At 39.6% G+C, this 20,962-nt stretch overlaps 1 protein-coding gene across 16 annotated transcripts in view; it reads left to right on the forward strand.

Annotated features, from left to right (window-relative positions):
- CADPS (calcium dependent secretion activator) overlaps positions 1-20,962 on the forward strand; it is a 489,640-nt gene that overhangs the window by 392,785 nt on the left and 75,893 nt on the right. For 8 of the 16 annotated variants that reach the window (XM_025376721.1, XM_025376726.1, XM_025376720.1 and 5 more), the window contains 3 exons: positions 187-328; positions 13,252-13,407; positions 17,292-17,439. In XM_025376721.1, the coding sequence (XP_025232506.1) occupies positions 187-328; positions 13,252-13,407; positions 17,292-17,439 (446 nt within the window). Of the gene's footprint in view, positions 1-186; positions 329-9,816; positions 9,964-13,251; positions 13,408-17,291; positions 17,440-20,962 lie in introns of all 16 variants that reach the window. The other 8 variants (XM_025376718.1, XM_025376715.1, XM_025376717.1 and 5 more) reach the window with 2 other exon arrangements.

Here is a 20,962-nt window from a genome sequence, read left to right on the forward strand (position 1 = left end):
CCAAGGGGTAAAGTGTTTTTGAATTCCATTTCAATGTTTTTATGTACTTTTTTCCTTCTCTTCTCTTTTTGGCTTCCTTAGAAGCAGTATATTTAATGTAGAAGACAATCAATCTTCTGTATGTGTGTGTTGTACATTGAAAAAGTAGCTGTGGGTTCTTAACAAGCTTTTGCTTATCTGTCCTAGATAATTTGCGCAATGGAAAATTTCACAAACACCTGCAAGACCTGTTTGCCCCACTTGTTGTTAGATATGTGGATCTGATGGAGTCCTCAATTGCACAATCCATTCACAGGGGCTTTGAGCGGGAGTCATGGGAACCAGTCAAGTAAGGAAACCTTTTTTGATACCATCGGAGTTTGGGTACAAATGGCTAGAGAGTAATACAGAAATGGATTAATGATGTCATATGGGTTTCATTGTCAGTACAGACAGAGAGAAACACCATACATTTCTTCTACTATGATGCTCATAGCTTCCTTGCCCAAATGGCAAGAGGGTGGGGGATGGAGGAGGTGGGCAGGGTGCAGGAAGAGGTTGAAAAAATGTTTTATGAAATGAAATCTCTTATTGCACAAGATAAATAAGGAAGAAGGAATATAAACTTGGCTGTGATATTTGTGTGGTATGTCTTACTCTAATCGTGTTATCTCTAGGAATCAGTGTTTCCCAAAGTGTGTTCGGTAGGGGTCTAGGCAGGGAGGTCAGCAAACTTTTTCTACAAAAGGCCGTATAATATATACTTAGGCTTTTGGAGCCGCATAATCTCTGTCACAACTCAACTCTGTCATTGTAGTGTGAAAGCATGAAAACAGTCATAGACAGTATGTAAAAGAATGAGGGTAGCTGTGTTCCAATGAAACTTTGTTAACAAAACAGGTTCGTAGTTTGCCATTCCCTGGTCTAGGCCTTTTAGATGCACCTTTTAAAAAAACCTTTATGGCCAAGTATGTTTAGGAAACAATACCTACTCCACTGACCTAGAATTTTGTGTAACTCTGTTTAACCCAGATTTTCCTAAAAGTATTTGACCACAGTGTGCTTTTTTTTAAATGGGACATATACCCTGCAGGATAAATTATGGGAAATCTTGTGGGTTGCAAGTTTGTCAATTTCCACAAATGCTTGGCAAATTTTAGGTCTTATTTGAAAATGTTTGGCAGGCTTGGTGCCATCTTCATTCCCCAGATGGGAAGAGGGCTTGACTTGAGGCTCCAGAGGGTCAGTCTCAGACTCCCCTTTCTGAAAAACTAGAGACTCCTATATGGAGAGTTTGGTGGTTATGGTTTGATGGTTTGAAAAGCTCCAGTAAAGCCTAGTGTTGGATTTGCCCTATTAGTTTCCTTCCTTTTTTTTTTTTTAAGGAAATCATTTTGTTCATGCTAGTCTTTTACATCTTTGGGATGCAGCAAACAGTATGGAGTAAAGTAGAGGGATGTTACAAGCACATTTTAGGAACTCCAGAACAAATATTCATGAGGCCTTTCCTCAGTTTGGAAGCGTTGACTTGCAGCCTATTTTAAGGCAGTTTTCTGAACTGAGACCCTCCTCTAATGTTACACTGTATAAGGCTCTCACTGATAAATTGATGCAAAATAGGCTTTTCTGCCCCCCTTCCACATCTGAGCCACAAGAGAAGTTTCCCTATTGAGAGGAGGTTAATAACCAGTAGCTCTTCCTTTGTGAATACCAAGAAATTTAAATTTTAGTTTGTTATTCTTCAGTTTATAACAGTCTCTGAATATGGCCCTACTGACTTTTAACTCATGAGGATAGAACTGGGTCCCTTGATGGAAAGTTATTAATGAGAGACTCTATTTTTTTTTAATGTTCAATACAATCAAGACAGTTGTGCTGGAGAATAGCTATTAAGAGGAAAAGGTTAAAATGAGTAAAATTTACATTTTAAAATAACAGTGGTCTTGAAATAACATTTACTTACTTGCATTTAAATACAGAGACTACTACTAGTAACACATGGAAGAGAACGATTGGTATCCTTCACTATTCCTTCAAGAGCCCTAGGTTTAGTGCCCCGTCTTCCATTTACTAGCCAGAAGTCAAGGGTTCAAATCGCTATGAACTTGTTTGCTCCCCTGCAAAACTGAAGTTTTCAAAATGTACCTATCCGGTGTCTGAGAATTGTCGTAAAACCTTGTGATAATGTCACTAAGTCATTTTATAATCTGTTTAATTTCTTAAAAGTCAAACACGGCTGGGTGCAGTGACTCATGCCTGTAATCCTAGCACTTTGGGAGGCCAAGGTGGGCGGATCACAAGGCCAGGAGATGGAGATCATCCTGGCTAATACGGTGAAACCCCGTCTCTACTAAAAATACAAAAAATTAGCCGGGTGTGGTGGCAGGCACCTGTAGTCCCAGCTACTCGGGAGGCTGAGGCAGGAGAATGGAGTGAACCCAGGAGTTGGAGGTTGCGGTGAGCCAAGATCACTCCACTGCACTCCAGCCTGGGTGACAGAGCGAGACTCCATCTCAGGAAAAAAAAAAAAAAAAGAAAGAAAAAAAGTTAAACACAGGAATGCTACTTCTTTGGGGGCATTAAATATTCTTAATACTATCAGAAATAAAGATAGATTCAAAATCATCTTCATACCTGCAAGTCTTAGTCTAGGAATGCTTTCTTGGGAATTTTTTTACCAATTAAAAAAATAAAATTTGAACCCTTGCATGGGCAATTTAAAGGTCTGCAAATTGTGAATAAAGAAATAATAGTTGTGAACAATAACCTGAGAATTATGCAGATATGTGTGTGTTTTTTAGTAGCTTTTTGCTATCCAAAATTGTGCTGTTAGTGAATATGATTGTGGTTTGTTCAATTCATGCTAAATAGTATATGCCTTTCAGAGTACGTGGAGATCTTTTAAAGTGCCAACTAAGGGCTGGGTGTGGTGGTTCACACTTGTAATCCCAACACTTTGTGGGGCCAAGGCGAGAGGATCACTTTGAGGCCAGGAGTTCAAGACCAGCCTGGGCAACGTAACCAGACTTCATCTCTACAAAATAAAAAAAAGTAGCCAGGCATGGTGGCACAGCATGTAGTCCAAGCTACTCAGGAGGTTGAGGTGGGAGGATTGCTCGAGCCCAGGAGTTCAAGGTTGCAGTGAGCCATGATCCTGCCACTGGACTCCAGCCTGGGGTGATAGAGTGAGACCCTATTTGTATTTTTACAAAAACAAAAACAAAAAAACAAAAAAATAAAAATAAAAAAAACAAAAACAAACAAACGAAAACAGTGCTAACTAAAATATAGGCTACAACACACATTGTATCAGCCGATTTTTAAACAGAGTATGGATGCCATGGGACAGCTTTGCAGAATGGAATAAAGCGGAGTGTAAAAAAGAGCTTGGAGACATGCTGTGTGCTAAGGGGAGTGAGTCTCTCTATGCTTCCTACGATGTGAATAGAAATAAAATGTGAACTTCCATCTGACTACTTATTGGTGGGTTGATGAAGAAGCAGATTCGTTTCTCTTCTTGGATTTTTTTTCCAAGTGAAGAATGATCTTTTTGGCATACTTCTCATCAAGCTCACCCCAAAACAAGAAACTAACTTAGGTAAATAGATTTAGTTTGCTCAGTGTTTTCCATTTTTGCCACATAATCTTCCAATACACACATACATACACACACAGAGCCTTTCTTTCAAACAATTGTTATCCTCAAATAGTTCTGTTCTTCTACTTTTCAAAATTTATAAGCACCTGGTTATAAGTAAAATGAGAAATGCATTATGATGTTTACTTCAAAATAACTAGCATTCAAAATACTGAAGAAAAATAGCAATCTGACAAGAAAATACTACTGATGTATTGAGTTTGCTAAAAAGGGAATTAAAAATATTCTTTATCCTTCAGATTTGCTTATTTCAAAATATGGCCCTGTAAAAGAAAATAGAGATATCATCATTTAAGCTTGTTACAATTGAGGTTATTTAAGATGAATAACAAAAACAACAACAACAAAAATAATTGAAGTTATTTGATGGAAAGGGTAAAATGGCTGAGTCCTATGGCAGCCTTTCCCTAAAAAGACAGTCTTCCACCTCTTCAAAAAGAGAAAAGGGAGGCTACATCTCTGTTTCCATTGAGCCAGACACAGTCATGGTTAGAATCTCTATGAATTGGTGGAAAATGTCATCTCATTGCTTCTAACCACAGCTGAAGATAGTCAGCTTCTCAAAGACAGTCCCAAGTTGTCAATAAAATCTGGAGCCCATGGCCCTCTCATTGGTTTCCACCTGGACATGTAGTAGGGTCACCACTCACAGTTGGGCAGGTTGCTCACAATCCTTCTGGCAGCTGTGAATAAGAGGTTTTGGTCCTAATGAGAAATGGACATTTCCATCAACTCTTCAGTGTTAGCTCATTGGTAATAAGCCATGGTGGCCTTCAGTATGAAAGAAAACCCAGAAAGCAACTCATTCAAAGTCTTACCGAGTCTAGTACCTCTGCCACCCTTGCCTACTACCTTTTCCCTGACAGATGGTCACTCAATCTTTACTTAAACACCTACAAGCATGAGGAATCCTTGGCTACATGGTTGTCCACTTCAGGTTAGGACTGCCCTGAGGTAAGAGCAAGGACTTAACTCTGGACGTGGGGTTCAGAAACCAGACCAAATTGAGAACTAGTAAAACAAGGATGGGGCAAAAGTGGCTTTCCATAAGACATGCCCACCAGTGTGCCATGTCAGTTTTCCATTGCCATGGAGTTACCGCTCATTTCCATGTCAATGACCTGATGACCCAGATGTTCCTACCCTTTGCCTAGAAATATCTTACATAAACCTCTCCTTAATCTACATGTAATTAACAGCATGTGTAAATATGACTACACAACTGCCCTGAGCTGCTACTTTAAGCACACTGCCTGTGGGAAAGCCCTACTCTGCAGGAGCAGTCACAGCACTGTAATACCACTGGAGTTTTTATACTACCACTTCAATAATATCAGCTCACCCTTGAATTCTCTCCTGGGTGAAGCCAAGAACCCTCATGGGCTAAGCACTACTTTGGGGCTTACTTGCCCTGCATCAGCTCTGAATGGTAGAATTAAACACTGCTTCTTAATATATGCACACTGTAAAATCCAAGATTCTCATTTCTCAAAATGCACTTTCTCACTCTGCCTCAGATATGCATACAAAAAGTATTTTTAAATGTCACTTTCCAAATAGTCATAGATGTCAATATCTTTTTTTTTTTTTTTTTTTTTTGAGACGGAGTCTCACTCTGTCGCCCAGGCTGGAGTGCAGTGGTGCTATCTCGGCTCACTGAAAGCTCTACCTCCCAGGTTCAAGCTATTCTCCTGCCTCAGCCTCCTGAGTAGCTGGGACTACAGGTGCCCGCCACCATGCCTGGCTAATTTTTTGTATTTTTAGTGGAGACGGGGTTTCACCATGTTAGCTAGGATGGTCTCGATCTCCTGACCTCGTGATCCACCAGCCTTGACCTACCAAAGTGCTGGGATTGCAGGCATGAGCCACCACACCCAGCCATCAATATCTTTTTTGAAAATAAGTTTTATTGTATATATTTAAGATATAAAACATAATGCCATAAGAGACATATGTAGTAAAATTGTTACTATGGTGAAACATATTAGCATATCAATCATCTTACTGATAATAAACAATCAGACCAAAGACACCTTAGCAATATGCAGGTGGCCTGGTGTCAAATAGACAAGTAATGTACTTGGTGTCAGATCTCACGATTCTGCCAATAATTTGCTGGGTGATCTTGGGCCACCAAGTTTTCTGGGTTGAGATGCTCCCTCAGTTCACCTCCCTGAGGTTCAGTGTCCTACTTTGTCAAACAAGGACTTTGAATAACCAAAGCTTTTCCAAAGCTAACATTCCTGAAAATATCACTCTCCATATTCAGACACATATACACATTTGATCATCATTGCCTCCCTAATACCTACAACAAGGCCTGGAACATAACAGGTACTCAATAAATGTTTGTTGATTAATTGCCATATTTGTTAAAGAACCCACACAGGCTGAAAATTATAAGGATGTAATGGGAAAACTATGGGGATGTTTCCCCAGATGAGGGTCTCAATCTAGCTGGGTCTGAGCAACTTACACACAAGAAAAATGACTTTATGAAATGTCAAAATTATGAAAAAAGAAAAATGACTTTATTTGCCAATGTACAAATTTACAAATACCATAAGGAAAAGTTATGAGGACACAAGAGTAGAGGGGAATCAATTTCCACTAAAGGGTCATGGAAAACATAGCTTGAGGGCAAGATTTCAAAAGGGGTAGGAATGCTGGGAAAGAGGATGTCCAAAGGTAGAAATACGAGGGAGGCAGAGCATGCAAACGCTGAGCTTTTGCCAGCATGGATCATAACAAAGGCAAGCCATAAAGTTGGAGAGATGTTTGGGAGATTCTAAAGTCCCATGAAGTCTGAAATTTTTTTCTATAGGTGATACATTCTCAATGGGGGCTTTACAGCCCATAAATTGGTGAAAATTGACTCGGGCGAGAGGGCGGGGCTTAAAAACATCTTACTCTTTTTACATATAAAGCACAGATCTACATATAGTACATAAACAGATATTCTATATATCTGTGGTATTAAATTTTCATGGAGAAGGAAGTTGTGAGGCAGGATGATAATGAGTAAAAGATTGTAAAATACTGCTCTAGATTCTAGGAAGATATTAGAGAGTGCTCCTGCCCCAAAGCAGGCATTGGACCTAAGAACAAATACTGACAGAGGCTTCAGTCCTCAGAGCACTAAGAAAAGACAAGATGTACTGCATATATGCATGCAACAACTGATTCATAAAAGTAGAAGGCATTTCGTGTCTTAAACCCAACCCAATCCGTAAATCTAAAGTCGAAATCTTTGAGAAAGACACAACAACATCCCTTCTGCATGGAGTCAGTGTCTTGATTAGAATCAATTCTAGAAGCAGGAGTGACTTCACCTCCACTCATTTCCATCCATAGAAGTGATGAGACATGCACACATCTGTGACATTCATCCATGTAAGAATGAGTAGATGAGAATGTTTCTAAACCATCCACGGATGGGCACTTTGGCCTAAATGGAAGCTATTCTTTTTCAAGAGTCTCCAAAACGAATGAAAGAGTGTAAATTTTAATGCATATAAGTTGTTAGGATTGCAATTCATACTCCTTGTACTATCCAGAGATATCCAATTATGATTCTCTCAGAGATGCATGACTAACTTGTTTTAAGGTAGCTGCTAAAAGAGCCCTCTTTAAAGTAATAATTCATTATAGTCATCAGCAGTTCCAGGAGCCTCATTGGAACTAAGTGCTACTTGAAAATTCCCCCTTTTCACATGTATATTAGTAAAATATTATGCTTAGAATTACCTCCTTGATTATTTATGTTAATATCCAAATGAAGTATTAGTAACACTAGTAATACACTACATTATTTTTCTAAGAGCAGAAATATCAAGCATGTTTCATCCTTTTGAAAGTAGAGCATTATAAAATGTCACATGAAGGAAATGTTTCTATGAGTCCAGTGCAGTAGTCCAGCTGAAATGTCATATTTTACAAATACAATATGTTTTGATTAATAGAAGTTTTTTTTTTATTTTCATGTGCAAAATGAAGCTCGCTTCTAATTTGTGTACCCGCCACCCGCTAATATGTTTAAATTAAATTGCTTTTGCATACGTTTGTATGTTATTCACTCCTAGCTACTTTTAATTTGCTCAGAATTGACATTTTAACTTTCCAGGCTGCCATCTCTAAGATCTTCTAATTCCTTGATCATTATTCAGTGTGTGTATCATTTAATGATCACATTTGCTTATATAGGCTTACACATGTCTCAGTGGAAATCGCCAACGGTTTTGTTACATGGCAGTGTTTAAGACTGAGAGCCACCAGGGACTGAATTCAAAGGCAAATTCCCCAGTTAAACAGAGACACATAAAAGGAAAAGTTCCATTTTCCCTTCTATTTAATAGTCATATAGTTAATCTTTTCTTGACCATTCCCACAAGAGCACCCTTTAGTTTCAAGTAGAGATGTATAATTGGCTTTCCCAAAACGTGAGGTGTAAAGGACGAATCTATGAGACACCTGTTTTGATTACGGAAGAGAATTCCAGGTAGACAATTTCGCATTCTAGGTTTTTCAGTCTATGAGCCAGAGCTATATTGCCATTGTGAAAGAACAATTTGTTTCTAGAGGGAGACAGGCGTTCAGGTGATCTTCAAGGTCCAGAATTTCTGACTTAGCAGAAGGCATGTACCCACCCCCACTCCCCCACCCCGCAACTTCCCCATTCCCCAACTCCCACACTCCCCTACTCCCCTACTCCCCCACTTCCCCACCCAAGCAAGCCCAGAGGCAGCTCCAGCTCTTGCAGGAGTCCTGTTAGTCAAACACAGCTTGCCCAGGGCAGAGCTGCTTTGGCAAAACTTGCTCTTCTCCTGCAAGATCCAAAAAGAGAACCTCAAGTCCTTTGCCAAAGTGCTGTCAACTTCACTTAAACAGGAAGGCTCCTCTCAGATGCAGAGTTAGGCTGGGCTCTACCGTGCCAGTGACTTTGGCTGGATGGAACACCCTTAAAATGCCACTACTGAGACACACGGTGCCAGCCTGTGGAGCCGTGTATGACACAGTCCTTCCAAAGAAATACAGTTGATTCAAATTGGGGGTTTTGTTTTGTTTTATTTTCTCCCTCTACTTACAAAACCATCCATCTCTCTTCCATCACATCAGTTGATCCATCTTTGTCCAAAAACAAAAGGCTGATACGAGGTAATATTTTTAACTTTTTAGTCACTTTTAACTTATTTTAACTTTTTACAGAAAAATACACAACTTGATTAATTTTTACAAATTGAACACACACCCATGTAAGCTATCACACAGATCAAAAAGCAGAACCTCTGCAGAAGTCCCTGTCATGCCTTCTCCCAGTCCCTGTCCCACTTCCAAGGGTAACTGTTATGGATATAAAGCCACAGTTTACATCCACTTTTGGTCAAAGAGTCTAATACAAGAGCTGAATTGGGGATTGTTTTCATTTCCTTGGTTTCTGTTTCTGTGTATAAACATTTCTGCATTTTTATTGAACTTAGTTTGGGAGAGACAGTTTCTATTTTCTTTAAATGTTCTATAAAATTATTCAAATCTGATCCTTCTTCTTGATACAATTTTGTAATTTCACCATCAACTGACACTTCATTGCCCATATACCTGTCTTTAGAAGTAGCAGTTGGAAAGAGTTTGGTTTCTGTACATCACCATTATATGTGTCTCCATGTGGGTGAACTTCCTACTCTATTTGATATCTAATGTCTGATTGAGAAATATGCCTCCATCAACAATAATTTGTTTTAAAAATAAGAAAATTGAAGCGCTCCACCATTTCTATCAATCCCAGTGACTTCACAGCAACCCCAGCCCCAGCCACACCAAGAATTCCAGGAACTTCAAGTTCTTAGCATGAGAAAAGTTCTAGACTCTTATGGCAATGGATATGGAAACCAAAGGCCCCTCCCAAAGGCATGTGATCATTGTGTATGGGTGCTCCGCAACTGTCCGCACTTTTAAGTCACTGTGTGGTTAATTTTTTTTTCCATTAACTTTTGTCATTTCTCTGGATACAGAGTCACACCACAGCTTCCCATCTGTAAGCTGCTTTCTGAAGTGTGTCGCTTGAGTTTTTGCTGTTGTCTTGCTCTGGACTTGGTCAATTTATTTACAATTGTCGTGTGCTTCTGCCACATCTGCATTGTCACTGTGATGGTATTTTTTCTTTCTGTCTGTTTCTTCCACAGGAGTTTAACCAGTAACCTACCCAATGTGAACCTACCCAATGTGAACCTTCCCAAAGTACCAAATCTACCAGTTAACATCCCTCTAGGCATCCCACAAATGCCTACTTTTTCGGCACCGTCATGGATGGCTGCTATATATGATGCGGAGTGTGTATTCAGTTCACATTAGATCTCATTTAAATTTAAGTGATCTTGGCATGGATATGTATTGTTTATTTCTATACATCCTATATAACAGAGATGGAGATGGATAATTAGACATATTTTGCTGATCATATAGAGACAATATTGTTTATTTCTGGCATACATCATGTTTGTAAGATGTTTGCTATATATACAGCACTAACAATTTGTCTTACGCCCACTGAATGCTGGAGGACTATGTTTCACTTCCTGAATTCTTTTGCAAAAGGATTCTACCCTTTTTGGCAGGTGACATGACTTTAGGAGCTAGACATCCAAAAATAGTGGAGGAAACCTCTTTGATGGGCTGGCCAGTCATCTGTGGCCTGATCCAAATCTAAGAAGGAAGCACACCTACCTAGAATCTGGGGTGTTTTTTTTTTAAAATAAAAATAAAAAATTCCTAGAGAATGTTTAAACCATAAAGCATATTTCTGGTGTCAGCAAATGGCAGGATATAGTAACAGTATGTTCAGGGCTAAATGAAAATTTCTGAATGGATCAAGCCTTAGTCATGTAAATGTTATGTAAAACATATATTATGTACTTTCCAAGGTCACAATACAATATGGTGCTTTGAGATCTAGGTAATGAGAAGTTCAATAATTCTCTAAACACAAGATTCAAACAACAAATAATTAAATTTTTGGTAGCCATATCATCTGATATACTCATCCACATGAATGTCAGAGTTGCATGGGCAACTTCTTGAAAGCCAGCAGTTTGGGCGAGTGAGGGTTGAGAAGCCATTTCTTCTAGCTTCGGAAATGAATCTTCTGTGCTTTTTTGGTTAGCAAGAAGATCGAGCACCCCTAAATTCTACCTCAGGGAAATTAGAACCACGTGCATAATTTAATAAGTGAAACAAGGGTTAGCGATTCTGTACCCTTCTTTGATCCTTTTCTTAGACCACAGCTAATTATAGGCCAGATAAGCTTTTTCTTGAAAGAATAAATTGGCACATTTTCAAAGGGAAGTGTTATTATCAAAGGTATAAAAAATGGTCTGAAAGTGGCAGTGATGTTTTGAAATCTCAGAATCACATTCATCAAGACGGCCCTCAGCATTTTTATTTTTGCAGTAATCCAGGTAGAGGACAGACTATTAAAATGACTGCTCTATCTGGCTCCTCCAAAACTGCCTAATATTTTTACAACCTACAATTGCTCACAAGTTCACAATGAAATCTATGGTCAATGTGTCTGATTCTCTTTTAAAGGCAAATTAAAACCTCCAAAAATTTATATCTGAAAAAAAAATCCATAAAAGAACACAAATCATATTCATGCTAAGATGACTATATGAAAAAATCAGATTAGGTAGTATCTGTGAAAAATTTAAAAATATCAGAAAGCTTCTCTTATCTTCCTCTGTGCATGCTCTGTGACATTGTTTTTGAAAAGATATGAATCAAGACATTGTAATAAAGCAGATAATGGTCTCCGTTCAATTAATTAAGGCATGAGTGGGAACACATTTTGGTAACTGCTCAGCAATCAAAATAATCTTGGTGCTATTGCCTTAACATTAACAGTTTATCTTAAAAATAAAAAGAAAATATTCTTTTCCTCATGTCAAAACTTAATAATAAGCTCTTCAAAGAAAAAAAAAACCCTACAAGAATTTTTTGAAACTCTGAAACCAGATGGGTGTCAAAATGTTGTTGTAATAAATACCAATTATTGCATTCATATGTACTTAATGATTTAAAACATACAACCATGCAGTTCCAAAACGGGGCTTAGACTAGACAAAGTTGGGGTTTCTTTTTCCCAAACATAGGTTGGGGTAGGGGGAAGGCTGAACTTTCACAGAGAAACAACACATTCCCCCACTTTTGAACAATGCTTACGGCAGTATCTGAAAAGAAGGCGTGGATTCTCAATCACCCACCAGGAAATGCCTGATTCTATATCTTTTCATAATTCCAGTTTCTTCCTTTGCCACCTTTCATTTTAAGGGCGTGTTGATATGTTACCTGCTCCTTCGTGTCAGATACATCTACGTACTGACCTCAGACTGGTCTGTCCTTGAAAACTACCCTGTTGGTCCAGGCCATAGGCTCCCTCTCAGCATGTTTGGGCGTGTGCCCCCTCCCCGCCCTGCAGTAGCTGTGTATGCATTTATGCACTAGCTATATTTCTCTCTGAAGCATTAATTCAATGCAGCTGGCATCTGTCACAATAGAAACACCCACTCTCATCTGTTTCTATAGACGATGTCAGAACAAGTGGTAATGCATGGTGTGTTGGACATTTTATAAATTACTGTGTTAGCATTAGTGGTATGCGAGGAAGTGGGTGGGGGGAAGGACACCCCTCAGAGCTCCAAATGGGATTGTTACAAAGAGACAGCCAGCCAGAGAAGGGCAGGAGGGTGAGAGATGGAGCATTTCTCATACACAGGCTTTTTGTAGATGCCCAAGGTAAAAGTTTCTTAGACGTCATCGTACAGAAAGGCATCAAGACCAATATCCCCAACTGCACACAGGACTGGGTAAGATGGTGCAACGGTTAAAGAGCTCAGGTTTTGAGCCCTAAAGCATTGACAATATCACTTGTCCACTAACTTCCCCTGCCCCAACTCACCTCATCCTGGTGAGGACCCTGCCTATGCAATGGGCTGGTCTATGAAAATTGGAACAGTAACCAAACTAATCTAGAATTTTGGAATCAAGGTATCCAGGTGTACCCCTCTTGATCTGAGTCACCCTAATTTCTTTCCAGCTCTTCAAGAGAGAAAGCAGGTCCTCGCTCACCACTTTGTTAGCACTGTCCTTTCAAAACGAAAAGTCTTGTGCAATTTCCAAGAGGCCTCCACTCTGGAGGGGAGCTGGGGAAATGCATGAAACCCTGAATTTTAATAACTGCATGTTGCCATGTAGTTATTATCTGTTGAGACTTATTTCTCCCCCTGGTTCGTGGCCTTCATCTGAATCATCACATGTGTTAATGTGGTTATTAAAAGAAGGCTGATTTTTACCATACACCATTCTCCTGGTTGTTACGGGGCAACACCTTCCCCAGACTTCTCACTGGTCTGGGGTAATTGGCTGAGCAAAGCGCACTAAGTCATGTATGGTAAAACTCAAAATCTGCCGGTGGAGACTCGCCCCCGCCTTCACCGCCAACACACGTTGTTTTGTATGTTGAAGCTGCTGTTTGCCTTCTAGCCCTCAGTTGTCTCTGTGTTCGTTTTTGTAGAGCCTGAGGCCATTGGGTGACTCTCATTTTCTAATTTTTATCCTGCCAGTAATGGGTCAGGCACCTCAGAAGATCTGTTTTGGAAACTTGACGCCCTTCAGACCTTCATTCGGGACTTGCACTGGCCTGAAGAAGAGTTTGGAAAGCACCTGGAACAACGGCTGAAGTTGATGGCAAGTGACATGATCGAATCTTGTGTCAAGAGGTAAGCATAGGTGGCTGGACAGGTTCTGCACGCCTTCCCCACCATACACAGACTCAGGGAAGGGTAGATGGCTGCTCTTTGGATTGGCTGTAATTTGAAACTAATTGGAGAAGGTGATTGCTTGTCAAAGTCAGCTGGAATAGTGGCTGTCAACGTCTAACTTCCATTCATCTGCCCTCCGTCTGTCCCAAACCCAAAAATAATCTGGCTGCCGATTATTTCATTGTTGTTGGCTTTAAGAGGAAGAGATCCTGTCCATTCTTGTTTGTATCCCTGATATCTAGCAGTGTCTGGCACAAAATACTTACCTAGTAAGTATTTGTTAAATGTATGAATGTGTGCCTGAGTGGACAATTAGAAGGGAAAGAAAGAAGAATATGCCATGGACCTGGCATAGCCAGGATAGGTAGCAGAAATCTAATGGTTTTCTAACCATGTGGATAGGGCCTCAGCATCGTCATTCACTCTATATATAAAAGATGAGCATATATGTGGGCCACCTTGTAGCTGTCTTGTTGAAAATCTAGCTGGATTTCAACAGGGAGTCATGAGACGTTGAACATGACATTTTGCCTGCACACAGATTCCCTGTTTTGTCACTGTGGCTTTTAGGACTAGGGTAGGAATGCTGCACTTGAAGTTCCCAGGCAGACTGTTCTGAGAAGGTGAGGGAAAAAAAATGAGGACAGTATTCGTCCATTCAGCAAACATCATTTGAGCTCCTCCCATATGCCAGGCACAGGACTAAGTTCTTGGCATACAATGAATAATGAGAGACTGCATCCCTTTCCTCATGGAGTGTCTCTATATTAAATATAGAAATAAAATTCCACTGATGTGACATCATCATCATCACCCTGTCTACCCCCAGATACACATTCAAGTTCCTTTTCTAGTTCATAACTGTTCCATTATTTTTCCTCATTCAAAAAAAAAATAGATCGCAAGCAGCACAGGCTACTCCAAATCTCCAGATGTTGTGTAGCTTCGTTGATGGATCAGTTGTGGGTGTTGGGGGCTGGGTTTGCCTGGAAGTTCTTTGAATTTATTATTTCCTATCTTGGAAGAGGAAAGGTGAGGTAATATCATCAGAACTGGAAACCAAAAAAGCAAAAGAACAATACAATCCCAGGTAGGTGAACAGCGTCTCAGCAGGAATTGAGAAAGGAACTATGCACTAATGGAGAATCTGGGCAGGTGTTTGAGGCCACTTCCAGAAGCTTAAAGTTGTAGTGATCCAGATTTTTTAGAATTGTTCTTTTATTCTCACTCTTAGAACTGAAGGCAGGCTTACTTCTCAAACTCAAGGTCAAAATATTTCCTTAGGGTCTTGAATTCCATGATTTCCTAGATAGTCTATATCAGTTTTAGGAAAAGCAATGTTTTTCCGATGGCCAAACCATTCCATAAAAAACTTTTTGAGTGATCTGTCCTAGGGGTGAAATGCTTTACAGTAAAGGTTTATCAGTTCCTAAACTGTGCACTTAATTGTACAGAAAAAGATGTGTGTCCTTCACTGAGAAGCCAGTCTCCTGGGTAGGGAGCAAGAAATGGGAAGATGCTCACAGAAAATGGAAAGATATGAGGATGTCACAGGTGGATAGGGACTCTTATCCCTTACCATGCTGTAATCATATCTTCATGGTTCAGACACCTAAAGAGGGTGAGCTGCACAGAGCCAGCAAGTGGATCTTGTTCATTTGGCATTCCTCACCTCCCCCGGTCTCAGCACCATGCTTGGCTCACAGTAGCTGTTAAGCAACCTTTTACTGACAGAAGTTGCTCCACTGCACATGGATGGCTGGCCTGGACACTTAAATTTCCTAATGTCCTTTTTAAATCAGCTCAAAAGCAGACAAGAGCAAAAATGGGTGGAAATATCCCCAGGCCTACAGATTCAGAGGACAGAGCATGGAGGATTCTTGGATGTTTTAATACATAGAATGTACATTAGAAGAGCCTAGAACCATTGTTTTCCTCAGTAGAACAGATTCTATAACCCTTGTTCTAGGCCAACATAGTAAGGACATTATTTTGTAGGTATGAATATGCAATGCCAAAAAGTCAATAAGGCACTCCTCATGTTTCAGTGCTCCAGAAATTTAATTCATCAATTTGACAGACATTTGCAGTCTCCAGTCTGGTCTATATCAGGTTACTTGTGCTGAACACAAAACAAGGCATGCTGTCTTTTGCCCTCAAGCAGTCAGTTGAGTTAAATGACTTCTCCTTTTCTGGCTTTTTGGTCCTATAGAGCCCTCTCAGTCATATTAATTTTGCATTCAGCTTCCTCTTTTCACAGCCCTGCACTCCAAGGGCTATGAACAGTTCTCCTGTGAAAACTGAAGACGATTACTTCATTGGAAGGGAGCAATTTAGCATTTCCATTTCTCAAATTGGGCCGGAACTGGCACACAAGCCTCAGAAGATCAGCACAGGGACCTGTCCAACTCAGTCCTCATCAGGCCTCCTTTTCACAAAACCGGCAAATGATGTATTTTCAGCGTAGCTTAAAATGATCATCATGATTAGAAAGCTACTTCAGTGCACTGAGTCTTCAGAAGCCAAGATACATTTATCTTTAACATGATCATATAATATATAGGGGTGTTTTAAGGGTTTGGGTTTTTTAGGTTTTTTTTTTTTTTCTTAAGAACTGGGCTCCCAACCTTAGAAATTATACTTGGCTTCCCTGCATGCACTCAGGGTGTGTTAGCAAGCTGGCATACTTTCCTGAGCTAACTAGCTGTGTGGTCCTCCTATGCACTGTTAGAAAACTGCTACAAATTCCTCTTAAAGCAATGCTTTCCTGGTGGCTGTATGATCTCCAGAACTTGACAGCGAACAATGCTAAAAAGATGCATCAGACAAATAGGGCTTTAATAAAGCCATTTACTAACCAGGTGCTTTTCTTTAAAGACATTTGATGATATCACTCACTTCCCTGAAACCTTTCAAAATATAACTAGGCCCCTTTTACAATGCTGATGTCAAGGATAAGATCTCACACCTGTATTACCAGCTGGCCATGTAGGGCTAGGCTTTTTCTATGAGTTGTTAGCACATTGCTGAGATCATAATTTGACCAATGTCAGGATTATGTTACATTCAGATTCCATCATCACACAATTCTTGAATTTGTATATGTGTATTAAGCATAATTTTAAATCATAAAATAATGTATTTTATTGCAAAATAATGCATTGACATTGAAAACAAAACATGATGGAAGTTCCCCAATACCATGTCTCCTAATTTCACACCCCTCCTCAAAGGTAGCCGTCTTTAACAGCTTGGTGTATTTCCTTTTCATGTTCTTTAACAAGGAAGAAAAATTTTTTAGTCTTTAAAGCAATGTAATAAACTGGCTGGATTTTAAATTTTTGCCTCTTTCAAAACCAGAAACGGGAAAATAAAAACCCACAGCAATAAGCGTCATTTAAGATTTTTTTCCCCACCACGAGGTTTTGAAAATTAAAAACTGCTTTTTTTGTTTGTTTTGTTTTATTAATGAAGTAATTCAAGGTAGGCAGTTGCCAACGTGAGAGAACTTACATATGCTATACTGCTATAATCGAGTTTTTGTGAATTCATTCATTCTCCTGCAATTAAGGTTCTCCATAGCATGTAAACTATAGACAGAAATACGCCAAGCTACAGGTGTTCCGTGTACTGCCGAGAAAAGAAGGGTGTGCATGGCTGTCTCCATGAATAGGCCTTCCTTAGTTGGGAAAGTCATTTAAAAGGGAACACATGTGAAGTCATTGTTGACTGAAACTGATTACAGCCTTCAATTTTCTTTTTCACTGACCTCTCAGAAAATATCTCCTCCACCTGCTGCCATCTGAACGCTGAATTGGTCTTTTCCTACTTTGTTTTAATAGAACCAGGATTGCATTTGAAGTTAAGCTGCAAAAAACCAGTCGATCAACAGATTTTCGAGTCCCACAGTCAATATGCACCATGTTTAATGTTATGGTTGATGCCAAAGCTCAATCAACAAAACTTTGCAGCATGGAAATGGGCCAAGAGGTAAAAAAAAAAAAAAAAAAAAAAAAAAATACAGATTTTTTTTTCCCTCTTCATTGATCATGTAGAAGAAAACTTCACAAATTCCTTCCATCTACCCTAGTCTGCTAGTTTAAGAAATACACTCTAACATTTGTGGATTAAGCCATGGATGAGTGTTCAGTATCTGTTTGTCAAGTAGATTTCTAAGGCATGTGCTGATGAGAATGTCAGTCACTTGGAAGTGATTCTTGGCTGGAGTTGGGGTGGCCATAAAGTTCCCTCTAAGCTAAATGAAGTTTGACGACCTTATTTATTAGGCTGGTGTCTCCAACAGATCTGTGTTTGCCAGAATGAAAGTCATTTTCACATTTGAAGTGCATTTTATCACTTTGAACATCTGGACAGCAAGAGAGCCTTTTCTTGCATCAAACAACTTCCAGGATGTATAATGTTAGATCACCCTGCTACCCAATCCCCAGCCAGCAGGTTTTGAATTTCCAAAAGAAAAAAAAATTTGCAGACTTTCAATTTTGCTTAGACTGAATTGATCGTGAATCTTTCCTGACCAAAAGTTTAGTCCTTTGCTAAGTTTGCAATTCCAAAGCAGTATTTAAAATGTAAAGGAGAAGGAAACAGCAACTTGGGCTTGATTAAAGACTATCATGATCATTTTTCTCTGATGGCCTTAAGCCAGCTAGATATTCATATACCAATTTAGAATTAATTCAGAAGCATTTCTGGCAACTCTATGTTGTTGCCAATTGGCATAAATTGCTCCTAAATCAGATCTTTCGATACCAGCCTTACATGTTCAGAATTTTTACTAAATTATATTTGCTCCTTATTCGTTATTTATTTTCTCTTTCGGCACCTTCCATTTTTAAATGTGGGTTGGTGGTATTCTCTTCCTGGCAAGATCATCTTCAACCTTGTTTCCCCTACAAGTCAGTTTCCTCAGCCCCCACCCGCACCCTGGTTAACTCTGTTCCCGACTGATTTTCTTGTCGAGGACCTTTCCATGGGGGTTATGTTCTAGGCACTGGAGTCAAATTCAGGGTGCACTTGGTTCTCTGTCCCAGCATCATGTGCTCGTGTGAATGATCTGGGGCAGTGGTTCTCATATTTCAGTGTACATTAAACTCATCCAGAGAGCATCTGAACACCCAGATCAGTGAGTCTCACCCAAGAGTTTCAGATAGGTCTGGGGTGTGGTCTAAGGATTGGCATTTCTGACAAGTTCCCTGGCGATGCTGATGCTGCTGGCTGCTCCAGAGACCACACTATGAGAACCACTGATCTGGATACTCAGTATGTAAACCTGACGTCAGGGGAAGAACTCAGGTAGGAAAGATGGCCCCCTTGGGGAAGACCTGGGTTCGGTGTTCAGAAACCTAGATTCTTCCCCTGGCTGAGCTGAAAGCTGGAGTTTGACAAATTACTCAACCTCTTTGGGCCTCAGTTTCCTCATCTGTAAAATGATAGCACTATTCTAGTTTTATTCAGGCTGTTTTTAGTGGCACAATCTGTTTTTCAAACCAAACCAAGAAGGCCAGCATGTAACACACAAGTACAGCTGCTCTGGATGGAGAGGGGAGGAGGGAGCCTAGAGTCCAAGCTGCCAGGTTGCCCTCTGCTCTGCACCTCTTCACTGCCCACCACCCACCTGAGCTGCTCTGGAATATTTAAACAATCTCTTAGGCTTCATAGAGCCCACTTTAAAGGCCCTGTTTTTGGTGATCTCAAAAGTTCATTGAGATCCCTTTGAGTTCATATTTTCCAGAATCCTGTTCCTCCTTAATTTTTCTCCCCTTGGAGCTACTATTTTTAAAATTGAGATATAATTCACATACCCATGAAATTCATCCATTCAACATGTGCCATTTAGTAGTTTTAGTTTATTCACAAAGTTATGCAGTCATCACCACAGTCAATTTTAGGACATTTTTATCACCTGAAAAACTGAGTACCCATTAATTCTCACTCACCTCCGCTTCTCCACAGCCCTAGGTAATCACCAAAATACTTTCTGTCTCTAAGGATTTACCTGTTCTGAACATTTCTTATAAACAAAATCATACAATATGTGGCCTTTTGTGTCTGGCTTCTTTCATTCAGCATAATGTTTTCAAGATTCATCCATGCTGTAGCCTGTATTGGTCGCTCCTTGTTAAGGCTGAGTCATATACTCCATTGTATGGATATACCACACTTTGTTTATCCGTTCGTCAGTTGATAGACATTTGAGTTGTTTCTATTATGATTATTGCTGCTGTGAACATTCATGTACAAGTTTTCATGTGGACCTGTGTTTTCAACTCTCTTGGGTACATACCTAGGAGCAGAGTTGTGGGGTCACATGGTAAGTCTGTGTTTAGCTTTTTGAGGAACTTCCAACTGTTTTTCAAAATGGCTGCACCATTTTACATTTCCACCAGCACTATATGAGAAACCTGATTTCTCTGCATTTTAGCCAATATTCATTATCTGTCTTTTTTTATTGTAGCTATCCTAGCTATATGTGTATGAAGTATCTCTTGTAGTTTTTTATTCATAGTGATGTTTAGCATCTTTGTATGTATTCATTGACCATTGCATATTTTCTTTAAAGAAATGCCTATTCAAAATCTTTTGCCAATTTGAAAAATTGGGTTATTTGTCTTTTTATTGTTGAGTTGTAAGAGTTCTTTATATGTTCTGGATACTAGACCATTATCATACATATGATTTGCAACTATTTTCTCCCATCCTGTGGGTTTTCTTTTTCATCTTCTCGATGGGATCCTTTAAAACACAACAGGTTTCTTTTAAATTAAATGAAATCCAATTGATCTATTTCCCCTTAAGTCTTCTTGAGATGAACATTTTCACTGAGTTTTCTAAGGATGGCGATAGGCCAGGGTGCAGGTTGATACAATAAGACTGGTCTTGCCTTCTCCTCAGCAGCTTCTGCAGTCCCTCTCCAGCTTGATTCAATAATAGCCATGTTTCAAAAGTTCCCACATACCTGGTCAGATGGCAAAACAATTCTGCCAAACAAACCAAGTCACTTTGATCTGGGCTTTTTTCTTTTTGAGGTGGGGGTTTAGGGAGAGTAGTGGGAGTGGGGGAGTTGCTGTCACAAACTTCACTGAGAATACAAAAAAAGGTATGGAGCAATTTCTCAGGGGAAAAAAATACTTTCACATATTATTACTCTCCAATTTCAGAGGACCTGGGGACCTCCTTGACCAAACCATAGACCCCAGTTGGAGACAGAGGATGAGAAAGAACAAGTTGACCTTTATCACAATGGTGGACCCTTCTTTTGTCTTTACCACTAATCACTTCTGGGCTAAGGTAGAATGACCTTAGCTTGACCTGGGAGTCTGGTTTTATAGAAGAATAAGTTGTTTTTTGGTTTAATCATGGCATCCTATGGACTCCATACCTTAGCTGCCAAACAATGTGTCATCATTTGCTGAATGAAGAATATAGCATGCAACACACAACCTGTGGGTAGTATGTAGTTTGTTAAAATTGGGTATTAAAGTCCCCTAATTCTGGA

The sequence above is a fragment of the Theropithecus gelada genome, chromosome 2 (genome assembly GCF_003255815.1).
Source record: "Theropithecus gelada isolate Dixy chromosome 2, Tgel_1.0, whole genome shotgun sequence".
Taxonomy (NCBI): domain Eukaryota; kingdom Metazoa; phylum Chordata; class Mammalia; order Primates; family Cercopithecidae; genus Theropithecus; species Theropithecus gelada.